At 38.1% G+C, this 15,799-nt stretch overlaps 1 protein-coding gene across 3 annotated transcripts in view; it reads right to left on the bottom strand.

The window, feature by feature from the left end:
* gnb1a (guanine nucleotide binding protein (G protein), beta polypeptide 1a) overlaps positions 1-15,799 on the bottom strand; it is a 30,495-nt gene that overhangs the window by 7,382 nt on the left and 7,314 nt on the right. Inside the window, exons 1-5 of one of the 3 annotated variants that reach the window (XM_005459861.4) lie at positions 5,340-5,441; positions 3,928-4,034; positions 3,318-3,356; positions 3,052-3,158; positions 100-163 (exon numbers count right to left, since the gene is read on the bottom strand). In XM_005459861.4, the coding sequence (XP_005459918.1) occupies positions 100-163; positions 3,052-3,158; positions 3,318-3,356; positions 3,928-3,984 (267 nt within the window). In that variant the 5' untranslated portion in view covers positions 3,985-4,034; positions 5,340-5,441. Of the gene's footprint in view, positions 1-99; positions 164-3,051; positions 3,159-3,317; positions 3,357-3,927; positions 4,035-4,600; positions 4,753-5,339; positions 5,442-15,799 lie in introns of those variants that run through there. The other 2 variants (XM_005459862.4, XM_003455317.5) reach the window with 2 other exon arrangements.

Below are 15,799 nucleotides of genomic sequence, written 5' to 3'. Positions count from 1 at the left end.
GAGGATGTCCGTCTTTGTTTGTACATTTCCCTGGTTAAACACCAGGAACTTAAAAAACCCCCACCACAAACAACAGACTATTTAAATTGTTTCAGTTACCTTGTTTGTGGTGTAGCTGTCCCAAATAATGAGCTTGCCATCCTGGGAAGCACTGACCAAAAGCCTGGTAAAAAGAAAGAAGAGATTAATAAAGGGAAAGACTGTCATCAATTTGAACTAGCAGAGTGTGATGCATAAAGTACAGTTTTACCCAGAACCTGTTTATCTGTCACCTTCACAATACAAAGACACTCCTTAACACACACACTACGTGGGGGTGTGGCTCGTCTTACTTGAACATTTTTATTCTATTTTAAAAGGGTTTGAAATGCTTGAACGGAACATTTCAGATGGTGTTTAGACAGATAGTTAAGATTTACTTTTTGCAGGCGTTTGCAATTTTTTGCATCCATATTCTGTTGTACTTTCTGGGAATTAGGGGTAACAATGAGCCATCATTTCAGAGCTAACACAATAGGAAAGATACCACTTAACCATGTTTAATAGTGTTGCCAGTGCTGTAAATTTCCTGTGAGCGAACAGGACAAAGGATAGAAACCAAAGCAGGTCACATGATTCAATTTACTGTGTAAATTATGTGGGTGGTGAGATTTTGGGGGGGGGGCTTGTTCAAGAACCATCATGGAAGCTAAGTGTTGCACTGTTGAGCAAGTAAGTGAATAGACATTTTCTAGACAGAAATATATCCATAAGCAACCAAACACATTAAAAAAAAAAAAAAAACACCAGCTAGTAATACCTGTATTAAATACATTTACATAATTTTACATGTAGAATGGATGGTGCTAATCCCAACTGGACTGATCTAGAAGCTGAACTACACCAATACTTTTATGTTTAGAGGAGCATTTTTAAAAAACAAACAAACAAAACCCCCACTGAGATATATTCCAGTTTTTGCATTCAAGAGAAAGCTCCTCAGTACCTCTGACTGCTCTGCTATCTGGGTGAACCCAACAGGAGTAACCACAGTGATGGTCCCAATGCACACAGGACCAGGAAAAAGAGTGAACACACCAATGACTGCTGGGAATATGGAAATCTTAACTACTGTGCTGGCAGGAACACATACGCACACCAGTAGATAATAAGTCGGGGACCGAAAGGTTTGTGCTGGGAATTCTAGTCCAAGAGAAAATTAATTACCAGCTTCTTGGTCTTAAAATGACCACATTGGATCTGGGGAAAAAAAAAGTTAAACAGTAAAATATACTAACTTCAGATCAGGCTGTGACAATGAGCGTGTTAGGAGACTGCAACACAAAACTTTGAGCTGCTTTCAAGTTAGGGCAGAGTTCTGAGGGTTGAGAAGAAACCACCAATATTTTCAAAGAAGAAAATGTGGTTTTAAAAAGCAAACTATTTAAAAGTTAACAATTGTGAAGCTCATAGTTTTTCAGGTCTGAGTACATGTCAACTGGCAGACAAGCACACGCAGAAAAGTGCACGTGTTTGGCAATATTTAGTACTCTTTACAAACAACTTACTTTTCATGGCTTCCATGTTAATGCACTCATATACCCATACCTCATTTTCATAAGATAACACTTTTGTGGTACAGTTGTGTAATATGATACAATACCGGAGGTCTGAAAATGCAATGAGCAGCAATAAGAAAGCCTAATATGGATGGCTAATACAGATGTTTTACAAAAAAACCAACAAAATGACCCAACATGTGTTTAGGTTATGTTTGCGAGGATCATCTCGTGGGACAAGTTAGTCACATTTGAGTACTCGGGATATTTCATCCAAAAAAAACCAAATTACTTTGTTGAAGTCAGTACAAATTTCTACTTTAAAGTTGTTTAGTTTATTTTTAAACATGAAACCAGTGTTCTCACATGCACTGACAAAAAAATAAATACATATGAAGGACTGAATTATCCCTAAATTAATAACTTAGGTCATTAAGGTGTTATGGTAAGAACTTGAACACCTTAATATTTTGATAAAGAAAAAAGGAAACAACAAAAAAAACTTGCGTTTGAGATGCATTTAGGCTTTTAAAAAAAATATTCATGCTATTTCTGGGATTTACCATCATATTATTTATATTAAACTTTGTCTCTTACAGACAGTAAGTCTGAGGACTGCATGCTGAAAAATTACACATTATTGGCTGGTAAATGAAAGTAAGAGAAGGCTTTCTTTCTCAGACTGTAAAAATTTCACCCTAGTCTGGCACGTGAAGAACCAATTCTAGCCTAGACTACAGCTCAAAACATCTTTTTGATTGGGTAAAATCCCAGCAGGTAGCCTAAGGTAGTCTAGTAAACACATCAACACCTCTTGAGGATAAAACATTGAGATTCAACAAATAGTAAGCTCTTACAGTGGACACACAGTGTTAGATTTTTTTCCTTACTTATACGACCAGCGGGGTGATGAGATGAATGAGCACTTTGCAGTGGTCTCTCTGTGGACTGACGCACGGCAGCGCCACAGTGATTAACTTGTTGATTGCTGAGGTGAGAGGCGTGTACAGCTCTAGGGAATACGCTTTATGTGAAGTGAGGAGTATTGCTTCATCTGCCATGGCTATGAGGCTCAACACTTGTTTTTAACAAAGACTGACTCCATTTTGAGTATTTTCCCTGCCCACATACCACACCCCCAGTGCACACAAACACAGCACAAGGCACAGCACAGTAGAAGCACTCCAATATACAGTGATGCACCTGAAATAACCATTCATGTAATGAGTGTGTTAATATTGTGCATGTGCACCACTACAGTACACCACTGTTAAAATGTTACAACAGTGAGTACATGTTAATATAACAGACTGCAAAAGACTTGCTCTGGGATTCAGAGTGGGGTGAGTTATTGTGGAATGCCATGGTTTGAAGAGGACCCTCAGGAGGAAGTAAGCAGCACAAAGACAGCCAAGCAAGCTTTTATATCCATTTCCTGCATTTAGGCAGTGGGGGTTGGGCTGATGGGATAAAATATTTAGTTAATGGACAGAATGGAGTTGAATGAGATTACCTCGAGTCAGAGCCCCAGTGCATGGCATAGATTTTAGCCAGATGCCCCCTCAGTGTCCGTCTAGTGCGCATCTGAATTCGGCCAACAGGGTCAATGTTAGCTGTGATCTAAAAAAGGATCATGATGAGAGAAAGTCACCTTGAGACCATCATGTATTGGCCAAAGTATTAAAAACCTTCCACCCAAATATTAAGCCGAATGTCTTAATTTTAGTTTCAAAATAATAAATTATGTCAAGTCAACATCATAACAAATATAGCTCTTACCTGAGACAGGGTAGCATCTGCACACGCTTTCCTGGCATCCTGAAACAAGCAGCCGGTAAAATTAGAACGCCATATTTTATGTGCCAGTGGCATGCTTTCATGTCTGAGGGTTCATTACTTTTAAAGCACTCTGTCAAAAATTGAAGTACACTATAAATGTGTGACATCTTAAATGCACTGGAATGACGACATCCATTTAATAATAGTCAATAAGAAACTATGGTCCAATACAAGTGAGATTAATGTAAATCAAGTTGGATTCCTGCTCAGTGGCATCCCACTGCAATGATGCTACTGAGGAACCTGAGCAAGCGTTAGCAGGCAGCTTTAACTTCTTGCCGCAGCACTCATGTAGTCGTGTAAAATGTAGTAGAGTGGCTCAAGGCGGAAATAGTGTCATCCCACAACTATTTCTGTTTGCTAGTGTTGGTAGTGCTTACAGTGATTTTGATCATGTGACAATATGCATTACTGTACTGCTACAGGTGATGAAAACTGGAATAATGTATTGAAGCACTTTAATAGGACAAACTAAGAAGTACATAACCTCTATTATCACTACTAGTGTGAAGAAAACAAATGCTGTTACTTTGGGGACTGAAGGACTTACTCTGATCTGGTTCTTGAGCTGCTCAGCCTCCTGGCGTAACTGATCCAGTTCACTCATTTTCCTCAGCTAATGGTGCGCTTCGCTCCGCCGCCTAGACTCTTGCTGATCTGAAGGAGACAAGCAATGAGATGTTCAACATACATATCACATGCTGCTTTCTTAAAAAAAGTAATGCCCGTCAGCTGTAATAAAGTACATGTGAATTCAACATATGGTGCTGACAAATTACTTTGACTAGTACACAAAATTACATGTGATTCTGGCCAAAATGGAATGATGTTTTGTCTTCTGTAATGTATTTATGGACATGTTATCATTTTGATAGTTACAGAAAAGCCGGGGATCACACAGTATCTTTTAAATCCAATCTGTGAGGCCCAGACAAAGTCTCAGGGAATCACTTTCGAGACAGCTCAAGACTTGTCCTCGCCAGCTTGAAACTGTTACCTAGCAACAAGCACTAGGCAGCTACTTTAGGCTTAAGATAACAATTTTGAGGATGATGTTGAATTTGTTCTCTCTCCCCTCCCAAACGACAGCAAACCCTTGGGCAAACATCTGGCCACAATGAGCAGCTGATAAACATTTCTTTAGAATCAAGGCAAAAATACATAAAAAACAAAAAAGAAATTAAAAAAAACAAAACACTAGGCCATGCAGGCCAAACACATACCCCCTACTGACTGTCAAAACGGAGCAAGGATCAGGAGTCCAGATATCAAGAAAGGAACAAGGCAGACCAAGAAAGCAGCAGTTTCACTGCACTACTGAAACCCCAAGGTGCTGAGATGATGGGCTGGGACTGACAAAGCTGTCAACGTTCTGGCCTCGGGACTCTAAACTCTCCTCCAATGTCATCCCTGTAATCCTGGGACACAGTTGATTCAGCTCCTCAGCCAAATCCGGTTAAGACAAAACCTGCTGATGATCCTAAAAGCAGTGGCTATCTCGCTGACCCCAATCCTCTGGTTAACACAGACACTTTCACTATCCACAGAAAGATGACAAATTCAACTTCAAAGAAAAATACTATAACAACAATGAACCCGAGCTCAGAAATTCTACTCTGACAGAAGATTAACTGGAGTGATACAATCATTACTACTTTCAGCATCAATAAAAAGTTAGGTGCCAACACAAGTAAGCAGACCAATTCACCTGCTAAGTGGGGAGGAAAACAAACAAAAAAAGACCCCACCTCACTGAAATGTGTTATATTTCAATATAACTCATTTCAAACAAATGAAGTGATTGTCTTCATTAGGGTTTCTCCCATCTTCACTTCAAAAGAACACTTAAATTCAAGATTTTATAAAATGAAATATTTAAAGACAACACCGTAAGCATCATTACTCCCTGGTGTGTCAAACAAGCTAACGAACACTACCATCTGTACTGCAAACTCATCTTACCTCCCTGTTTATCTGGGTTTCGGTCCTTTGTCCTAAAGAGTGTCGAGACCTTCTGAATGAACACTTTACCCTTCAGGCGCCTGACATCTTAGTAGCTACCTGTCACCTGATTGGCTAGTGCTGTAAATGGGTCTGCATCTAAGCAAGTCCTCTTAGCCCCCTAATCTTGATAAAAAGGTCTCATGGTAATATCACAGGCTAATTCTTGTCTTCTCTGCACTAACCCTATAAGTAATCATGGGTAAAGAAACCAAAACTTCCAGTGCACTTTTTGCAAAGATATTGCAAGTTCAGATTTTGCAACCTGAGCACATACTAAACTTTAAAACATTTGAAAGGGAGACCAAGGATACATCACACTGGTGGTATGTAGGAATACAAACCTGAAGAAAAAGCAGTACACCTACAATTAACCTTCCTATAAAGCCTCTGAATTAAAAAAAAAAAAAAAATAAAAATCCTTTTATATATTTATTCTCACTTTAGTCATTTCTATAAAACCTGATGAAAGATCCAATTGCTTTTAACAGCTATTGCAGTAAAACATGGTGGCTACTGAGTTTACAAGAAAGAATTTGAGATTCAATCACCGCTGTTGGATTGTCCTTTTCTGACTCTTAACATTCTAAATGTTTTTGTCTGAGTACAAAAGAGTTCTTCCTTTGTTCTTTTAAAACAGTCAAATACCTTTGTTGTAAATCAATACAATGAGCCACAAATCCCCCCCCCCCCCCAAAACAAACAAACAAACAAACAAACAAACAAAAAAACCCCCATACTAACATACTAGCTCCACTGCTTTCCCATGTGTGTGTTTTTTTTTTTCCCCATGCTGTTCACAAGAGCCTTTTTGCTTCCAAGCCATCCACAACATCTACTCTAGCTACAATAATTGTCCAGATTTTAAATGAGTGAAAGATAGACGACAATCTGGGCAGAACTCTGGAGCTCTTAATCAATCTGTAACACATTTGGTAAGTATTTTAAGGAGTTTCTGAAATAAATTCACTTTGTTCCAACACAAACATATTATCCTTTTTTTTCATAATCATTACAGTGATATTAGATTTCTGCAATCTGAAGGGAACCTACAGGTTCAGATGTAAATAAATCCACATAAGCTACACAGTATATGGTTTTAGCAGACTACAGATAACATTACATAAATAATATGTCTGTATGAGTAAAATATAGAGCTGTACAAATATGCTAGAACCATTCAAATGTGCAAAAGCTTGACGTTTACTCCTGATGTTGCTCTCATGTGAGACCCACAGCTATTGTCATTTCTTTCTTTGTTTTGAAGGGGCTTTCTGTCTTTAGCAAGTGAAACACACAGAGTTGGCAGAGGTCAGGTGATTAATGTAGCGTGTCATGAACATTTCACAGTTTAATCCTTGAAAATGTTCTGTATGAATGAACTAAAATTTTGGTGCCTGAGCTCCAAAATGCTAAAATTTTAACATCGGGTTAAATTCAAATGGCAGAAATTTATAGAAGTCTACTGGCAAAAACATAATATCAAGCACTACTGGAGATTAGAATTAGCATAAAAAGGTGTGATTCAGAGGGCTCTTTTCCCCTTTTGCTGGTGGTGGGAGTGTTGAAACCACTGGCAGCCCAACAGATAGAGCCTCGACTTCACTGCCTTCTCTTTCTGCCAGCTATTTTTAGAGAGGTGGTGGGGGAGGAGGAGTAGAAAGAGGAGGAGGGAAGCAGACTTCACATTTTCCAGCCACTCCTATCAGCTCCGACATCTCGAGCACAACACATTGACAAGGAGAGAGGAAGTGTAATTTGACTCCATACACAGACACTTCATTGGCATTTCTTCTTCCCATACACAATGATCACAAATACAGCATCCATTTTCATAGCATACAGATTAATAAGTCTTTATCAGATGTCATCTCTGCTGGTGTTGCATTAAACAGTATAAGATCTGATTTTTTTCCCCCTCTTTAGTTGATGCACTATATTTCAATACATTTCAAAATATTTGATGTGAAGGAGCAAATTTGTGGATTTCAGAGAGCAAATCTGAGTTTGCTCAAATTTTGAGTTTGAGTTAAATTTTAAATACAAGACTTACCTCATTAAAAAGGCCACCATCTTTTTACCCTTGAACATTTTTCCCTTTATGATCTTTTGGAAGTGACTATGGCATTACTTAGGAAGAAAATAAATAAAAAAGTTAACGTGAATTACCCTTGCTAGTATAATTTATGCCAATGACACTTAACACTAAATATAGAGAAAACTAATCAGAACATCTGATAAATTATCAAATGTATATCTTAATTAAGATATACAGAAAAAAGTAGGGCAGCACAGGTGAAGGGACATACACAAAATGGTCTAGTGTGAGGTGTGGCAGATTTTGGGGTAGACAAGATAACTCAGTGTGATGACAAAGTGTCCTCGTGCACAAGGGGATATAGACAAGAGGCAAACAGGAGGACAGAGCCAGATTAAACTAATGAGAGTGAACAAGCAGAGGACAATTGGGAGGGTAGCTGCTAATTAACCGCTTGGTAAAAAGAGCCAAGGCCCAGTATGCTTCATGGCATCCAGGACTAAAAAAGAAAGGTTATACCTATCTAGCACTGGTTTTTTTTTTTTACTTTTCCAAAAGCCAGATATACGCCTATAGACCTCATACTTTCATTTACAAATAAAATGCCAGAAAATAAGTGCACAAGTGAATCTTACAAATAAAGAAAAATGCACATATGAACAAATAAATAGAAACAATCCGGAAAGCTTGTACATTGATGCTACATACCTCTTCTAATTTCTTAAAAATGGATGAACAGATATTCCAAATATTAAAAGAAAAAAGATGATTTACTTTAATTTGTAACTCTTGCCCAGCTGGGAGACCAAGACAAAAAGGCATGTATTAGGCACAAAGTAAGGAAGGGTGGTGGGCTAAATAATTTACACCCTCCTGCCTCGATACCAGCTGCCCCACCCTTTGCTTTCTTCGGGGCTGCTCCCGTCTCACTTGTCTGATTGTTCCTGCCAACTTGTCTCAATGTTTTTTGTTTTTAAATTCTAGACGTTTAATGTGCCTCTTAGGTTGTGGCTGATTTGCTGCTAGTAGAAACAAACCGTATGAGCAGCAGCACGGTGTGGATGGGGGCTGCTCTTGCTTGCAAGTCAGTTGGTGACTGTCTAGCTGTTGCAGTGCCTTAGCTACTGATCATCTGTGTCAGCATGCGGCCTCCACCTTGATACAAGTGCATAGATTCTCTAAGCAGGCGTTTCCTTTTTAAGGGTGTTTCCCTAGCTGTGCTCGTCTCTCTCTTCCCTTTGTCAAAACATTTAGCGGATGTGGCGACAGCACACACACACACACACACACACACACACTTACAAATACACTTGCTCGGTGGTTTCTTGTATTACAATCGTGTTTGCCATTGTCCATCTAGGCTTTTGAACCAGGCTATGGAAACACTGCATTACAGTAACAGGTTACTCTGGAAATAATAACTGGCAGCATTACGCTAAAAGGTGAATACAAAAAAGAAGAAGAAATAGAAGCAGATCAAAGAGACCAAGGGGAGGGTGGCGATCCAGCAGGAGGCAGTGTGTTGAGAGCTACAACACCAGAGGACAGGCTAGTACTTCACACAGAATTAGGTCAGTCCAACTTAGATTAGACCTGGCCCATGCTGGTAAACAAATAATCAAGACGGACTTAATGCAAAAGGCTAAGCTCTGAGGATGCAGTGGGACAGGTCACTTGTAACCATCATGTCAGTTTCTGTATTTACTCTTAGCTTGGCAGCCCATGGACCCTTCCATGTGATGTCACAGAGTTATTACTGTAACAGCCATTACATTTAATGTTATGTTAACTGACAGTATAAGACCTGCTAGTACACTGCCTATTTTAGGATAGTGTAACCTGGATATTTTTGTAACTATCGTTTACAAATGGCCCCAAAACATCCCACATGCAGGACTAAACAAATAGATACAAACTAATATGTGTTATAAAGACTTACGCAGAACAGCTATTAGGATACCTTTATAAATAAAAGACCTAAGATTAGGCTTGAGTCTAATGCTAGAAATCGCAAAGGAAATGTGCCAACCAAGAACTGAAGTGTGTGTGGTCCATTTTTCCCCTTTTTAAAATAATTATGTCTGAATTTTAGAACAATGTTTCCTACAAGAAGAGAATTTAGCCATGGTGGTGCATGCTGCAGCTATAATTCACACATTTTGCAAACACTTCCCATGCAGGTATGGTAGTTGTGAATAAGGAGGGCACCATTCAATATCAAAATTCTGAAAACGTGTTGTACTCATTTCCTTTGGCACTGTAGGCAGCATATAGGCAACAAGTGTACCAGAAGTGAAGACACACCGTATGGCTACAAGTGTTCTAAGTCTGTCCTTAGCTATTGGAGGAGGAACCCCACAAGCACAGAAAAAAAAAAAACAAAAAACAAAAAAAAAGAGCTACAAATGGCAAAAACTATACATGGAAGAATCCTACTAAGGCAGTTGCCAACATAGCGCTACTCATTGGGGGGGGCTTTACTTTGGAGGGGAATGGTGGGGTGATGAAGTTATGACAACTGATTCAAAAAGGCAATATCCAAACGATATTATCCAGTACTTTGGATGAGGAAAGGAAATATTTTTAGGAAACATTTAAAAGACTGGCATCCAAACCTGTTCAAAAAATTCAAGCTGAGTGAGCTTCAATTCACAGTAACAATGTGTAACTGCTTTATTCCATAGGCCAAAATGTTTGCAGTGGCTAGTCTTGTCAACAAAATATAACGTTAACATTTTAAATCCATTATCTGACACTATGTGAGTCTTTTAAAAGGACGTCATATTATTACTTTTTAAGCGTGGGAAAACAAATGTCAGTGGATGTCCTTAAAAGGATGGTCATACAAACATGCCTGTATGTGTGTTCGTGTGTGCCCTTTCCACCCCACACACAGAGCAGGGAGCAGACAATCTAGGACTAAAAAGGAAATAACCATTATCCAAAATATGAGAGCAGCTCATCCAAATGACTTCAAACTTGGAAATGTATTTGCACTGGTCCTCAGCACAATATGCAACATGTTTACTGTGAACTGGACAGAAAGATTAATTAGTCTGATACCCAATACATGTAAGTAGTATTTGACAAATACTAATGAATGTGTGTTCACAGTAGAATGTGTAGCTGAGGGCATTAAGACATTTCTTTGCTGCAGTTTTATTCTTACTGGGTGACAATGTTACACTAAAGGCAAACAGACTGAAGTGTTTGCATGAAAACACATGCAACATTACGCCTACAACCCATTTCCAGTTATGTGCTTTGCATCATTGTGTGTGCGGATAGTTATACATTGATAAAAATCACACCTGGTTTTAAAACGCAAGCTGTGTAAAGAATCTCACCATTGCTTCTGGACAAGTGTGAAACTAAAAATCTGAAAGTTTAAAGTATTCTTTTCCCCCTGAAAATAGACACCAAATATGCATAACATACCAAACCTAAAAAAAATATAAATAAATAAAAAAAAATAATTTGTGACCAGATCCTTCTCTGATTTCAACATTTATATCGGGGGGGGGGGGGGGGGGGGGGTATTTACATCGTATTTTATCTGGGTTAAAGTCAGAAAACGAAAATGGCAGACGGTTTCCCTAAAACCTGGGGAATGCACTTTCAGGAACAGCAACGGCTTTTAGAAAACTATGTCTAGAGGAGCTACCTTATTTCTTCTTATGTCTATTCTTATGTCTATTCTTAAAACTTCACAGCATTTAAAACATCCTAAAATTTTGCTGTTTGACATCAAGTTAAGCCATCACAACTGATTACACTGGAGATGCTGAGCACAATAATTAAGACATGCTTCAAGACTAATCATGTTAAAGGCATTAGGTCACATCAGAGTGAAAGTAAAAGCAAAACTGAGAATTTTAACGTTCCACAACAGTCAGACTGGTATGTCTACTGAAAAATATTTGAGAATTATCGCAACTGATTTAGCCTACCAAGAGAGTAAATCTTGACTGTTTCTAGAACATTTCTGTTTCATTTGAATAATCAAAAAACAAAACTTTGATCAGTACCTTTAAACAGGGCAAATGGTATGAATACCAATTCAAATATGCATATAACCGTATAATATTCTATATTTAAAGGTGTAGTTCAATTTCTTCTAGTATAAAAACAGGCAAAAGATACAGTAAGTGCATGCTTTTTCAGTCTTACTGGTGGGCGAGGGTCTAAGTGCTGTGAGGTAGTGATGCATTGTAAATGTAGCTGAAACACAACCAGGTCACAAAGGAGGAAAGGACAAAGGGGGTGATGATGCAGTAACACAAGACATAAGAGAATCGCTCATGGTCATTTTTTAAAAGCTCCACCAATCTCATCCACTTTGTCATTTTCCAAAACACCATTCAGCTCTCAGCGGCTTGTTTACATGGCAGCTACAGCACTGTGGAGCAGGAAGTGATTCCTTCCTCTTCCCTGACTAGCTAGCATCAGTATGAATGAATGCACTATGAAATTGTTTCCACACCAGTGTCACGAAATACCATATTATTATTTTTAAGACCATTTCTGTTATTACTGCACTGGCATAATTCATATGTCACATTCAACTTTCAAGGATTTAATAGAACGTATATACATGTACTGACATATTTGATAATTTGGCTTGGAAAAAATTAAAATGAGATTTTTGCATCTTTATGAGCATTCATTTTACTTTTACCAATGTAGCCCACTGTTTTGTAAAGGTAAATGGAAACTCTTTGGATAACACAAACTGTTAAGCACCTTAAGTGCCTTAATGTTTTAAGTTGTTAATGTTTTCTTTTGCCATTACCATTTGTTGAACACACTTATTTAATTAAGTCAAATAACTAATAACTAAGGCGTGTTTGAAGCTGAATACAAACAAACCGCTGAAACATTAGCAGAGTCAGTAAAACCCACCACGAACCCAGGCCTTGGTACGAGGAAAAAAAAAAAGGGGGGAGCATAACCACTTTTTATGTTTACGCAACTAAAATTAACATGCAAGATTAACTCTGGATATTTCTGCACTTTCACTTTATACTGTGCCACTAATAACATAAATTAGATGATGGGGAAAGGTTGACAAGATGGGGATTAGTCCTTTAATCAGTTTTTGAGAAGGTGGATTACAAATCCTTCTGAGTCTCAAGAATGGCTGAACTAAATATGAATAGCCTTGGGCCTCATAACCCATTTTGCTCCATTGAATGTAGAGCAAAGTCCTGAGGCTACAAATGAGTATGCATAAGATGGCACAGTTCTGATTAAGTGAGCAAGTGGAGGTGCAAAAATCAAGTGAAAGATTTATTGAAATAAAAAAAAAAAAGAAGTACAGTACACAGACTACAGTTACCCCAACAGTTTTGGAAATGTGCCACAAATTCAACAATTCACTATTATCCATACTTTTGTTCCTCCGAAACACTCATACTGGACATACACAGACTGATATCCCCACAAACTCCAAGTCCAAGTCCACTAAGGCCATTTTATATATCAATTATTTTGCAGGACACACTGTAGTTGTGCAGACTTGGAGCCAGGGGCAATGAGTCTATAGTGAAAATCTTGCATTTCCTGGACAACCATCACACTACCACAGTCTACAGAGGGGGGAGGAAAAAGGAAAAAAACCTCACTCACCCCCCACTCAAAAAAAAAACCAAATACTGTCAATGGCACAATGCACTATTTCCATGCTTCTGTTACTCAAAGCATGCTAACCAAAACCAACCCTTTGTGGGATTTATGTTCCGCATGAGGACTACATTGTGATCAGTGCAGACAAGACGAAGGCTCTGGCCATGTAATAAGGCTGATTTTAAATGTGTAGTTTGAACGCCCGTCTTACAGAAAAGTTGTCTATCCAGCTCAATCTCTATAGGATAAAAATGACCACTGCATTACCAACACATTCTGGGTGGAACTCAAGACCATTTCCTGGATTTTCCGGACATAAGAAGAATACCATCAATCACAGGGGCGACTCTGCATGTGTGACTCTACACAGCTGCTCTAAACAGATGGCTTTATGTGCCAATGTTTCTATGACATGAGATCGAAGTCCATAAGCACTCCACATCTCAGGATGCTATGTCCAACAACATATAACATAACTTGCCTAGCAATTAATTACTTTAAAGCATTAAACCCCCTGCCAAAACAAACAAACAACAAAACACTGTTAAGTTAGTTGAAACTAAATACTAATTTGGGTATAAATGACGAATTTTATAAACTCACTTTTTTCGCAAGTTCAATTATTGGCTTCAACTCCAGTATAATCAGCAATGTCTGAACTTGAAGAAAAAGCTCATCACCGCATAGCAATCCCGCAGCAAACAAACGCTATAATTACAGAATGATGTTGAATAAAATGCCTAACCCTATTTCATTTGAAGATAAAAGCTTTGTCTAATATCCCACACTTTTTTGAGATCTTGGACAAAATCTAACTGAAATCTCATAAAATAAAAGTATGAAAAAACCCAACAACTATGACATCTGTTATAGTTTGTAAAAAAAAAATAAAAAAAAAAAAAATGTAAAGGACCTATTTTTATTATTATTTTAATTTGAATCAGCTGAGAAAACCTTAGCATAACTGGCTAGTTGCCAAATGCCACACACCACATGTCTGATCTGTTTTCTCCTTTTGTAATGCACAAAGTTACCATTGCAAAAAAACATCAGTGGGGTAACCCTGACCCTAACCTTATTGAGAGAACAATCCACCATATAGTGGAGGTTTGTGGCTTTAGGGTGCAGTGCTAAAAAGGGAAGGGGAAGCCTGAATTAAAAAAAGAAAAGAAAAAAAAAAAAAATCACAAGGCATAAGAAAACATATTTCCTTTTACAATGATTCATCTTATTTGCACAATCATTACAAGACAAAATCTACAACAATAAAACTCAACCAATTACCCAGCCCTACATTTTAGTGTTGTTTGTATATGCTGTGTGAAGCGTCCCTTTTACTGGACACGATTTTGTATGCATGCTCCCTCAATGTGGTTGGCCTGTGCTGGTAATGTCTGATGATAGGGGACATAACATCGATGCGACTGACAGTAGCGTTTAATTGATTGATTAGTGAAACATTCCATGATGCTGTGTGCTCTTTTGCTAGACAGAACATTGTTGGTAGAAATAGCAGGCATTAGATTTTTCAGAACAAGATGCTCTCAAAAGGAAAACCTACCCAAAAACAATACAAAAACTTAATGCACTATAAGGTGCTCTGCAGTATAATCCTGATCATTACTACCTAGAAAACAGAATTCTAACATGAGTCACAACCTTAAAAAAAATGTAATCAGCTATTCCTAACGCTCAGCATTCTGATGATAGCATCGAGAAAAAAAAAAAAATACGCCTGTTAACAAGATAAGATTGTATATGTCAAGAAAGTTCATACATTTTAATACAGGCGTGTTTTTTTACTTGCTAGAAGCTGCACATCCATCTTTTCATACTTGGATATAAATGAGTTAATTAAAACAGTAAAGGGAGAAAAAAGGAAAGGAAGGGGAGGTCAGGCTAGCCCAAAGCCAAAAGCATGACTTTATTTAAAGCATAAAATACACTCCTTTGATTGCATTAATAATCATACCCCTCCCCCTGTGTTTTCTCCCCAAGCTTCCAAGAGAGGAACAAGTGTGTGAAGAGTCACATGACAGCTACCCCACTCTTGCTCAAGTGACTGTGGCCTTTCTTGCTTTGAAGAGGAAGAAAACTCACTAATAGTAGCTGTCTTTCCCAGTCATCTCAGGATTCAGGTTTGGTCACATTTTCCCTTTGCAGTCAAATATGAGGGCGAGAATGTAAATAGACAGAGATGGTCTCTATTCAAACCAGATCAGGCGGTGAAATCCACATGCAAAAGAAGGCCAGGGTTTGTTACGGGCTTGTAGGATGGTTACGGTGTAAGTGATGACAGGCCAGTGTGTGGGTCACCAAGCGGATCTGGTGCCACTTACTTTGAATATTCAAAACAGTGGCCAAGACCTTTGGGCCAGTGGTGACAAGTTATATAAGCATAACAGCAGCTACAGTCAAACTATACGCAAATCTAAACAGTGGGAAAGGCTTAGGAAGAATTTTCTTTGTAATATTGACACTTGGGAGTGCTTGGAGCAAAAAAACAAAACAAACAAACTGTAAGAATGTTTGCCAAGCCACAGATTGAGAAACTAATCTTAATTTGTTACTGTACACCTTTCATAAGTAATCGCTTCTTGACACTGCTTAAAACAATCTTTACTGATAAATCAATTACACTACCAAATAAACTTTTAAATGTTCTTTTCTCCAATTGGTGAATGTGATGTAACAGATGTTAAGTTATATGTTCGATATAACTTAAATATTTGTTATCTTTGATCTTCTGAATAGAATA

This window comes from Oreochromis niloticus, linkage group LG20, assembly GCF_001858045.2.
Source record: "Oreochromis niloticus isolate F11D_XX linkage group LG20, O_niloticus_UMD_NMBU, whole genome shotgun sequence".
NCBI lineage: Eukaryota > Metazoa > Chordata > Actinopteri > Cichliformes > Cichlidae > Oreochromis > Oreochromis niloticus.
Note: the sequence above shows the minus strand (reverse complement) of the source record. Positions and strands in the feature narration are given on the sequence as shown.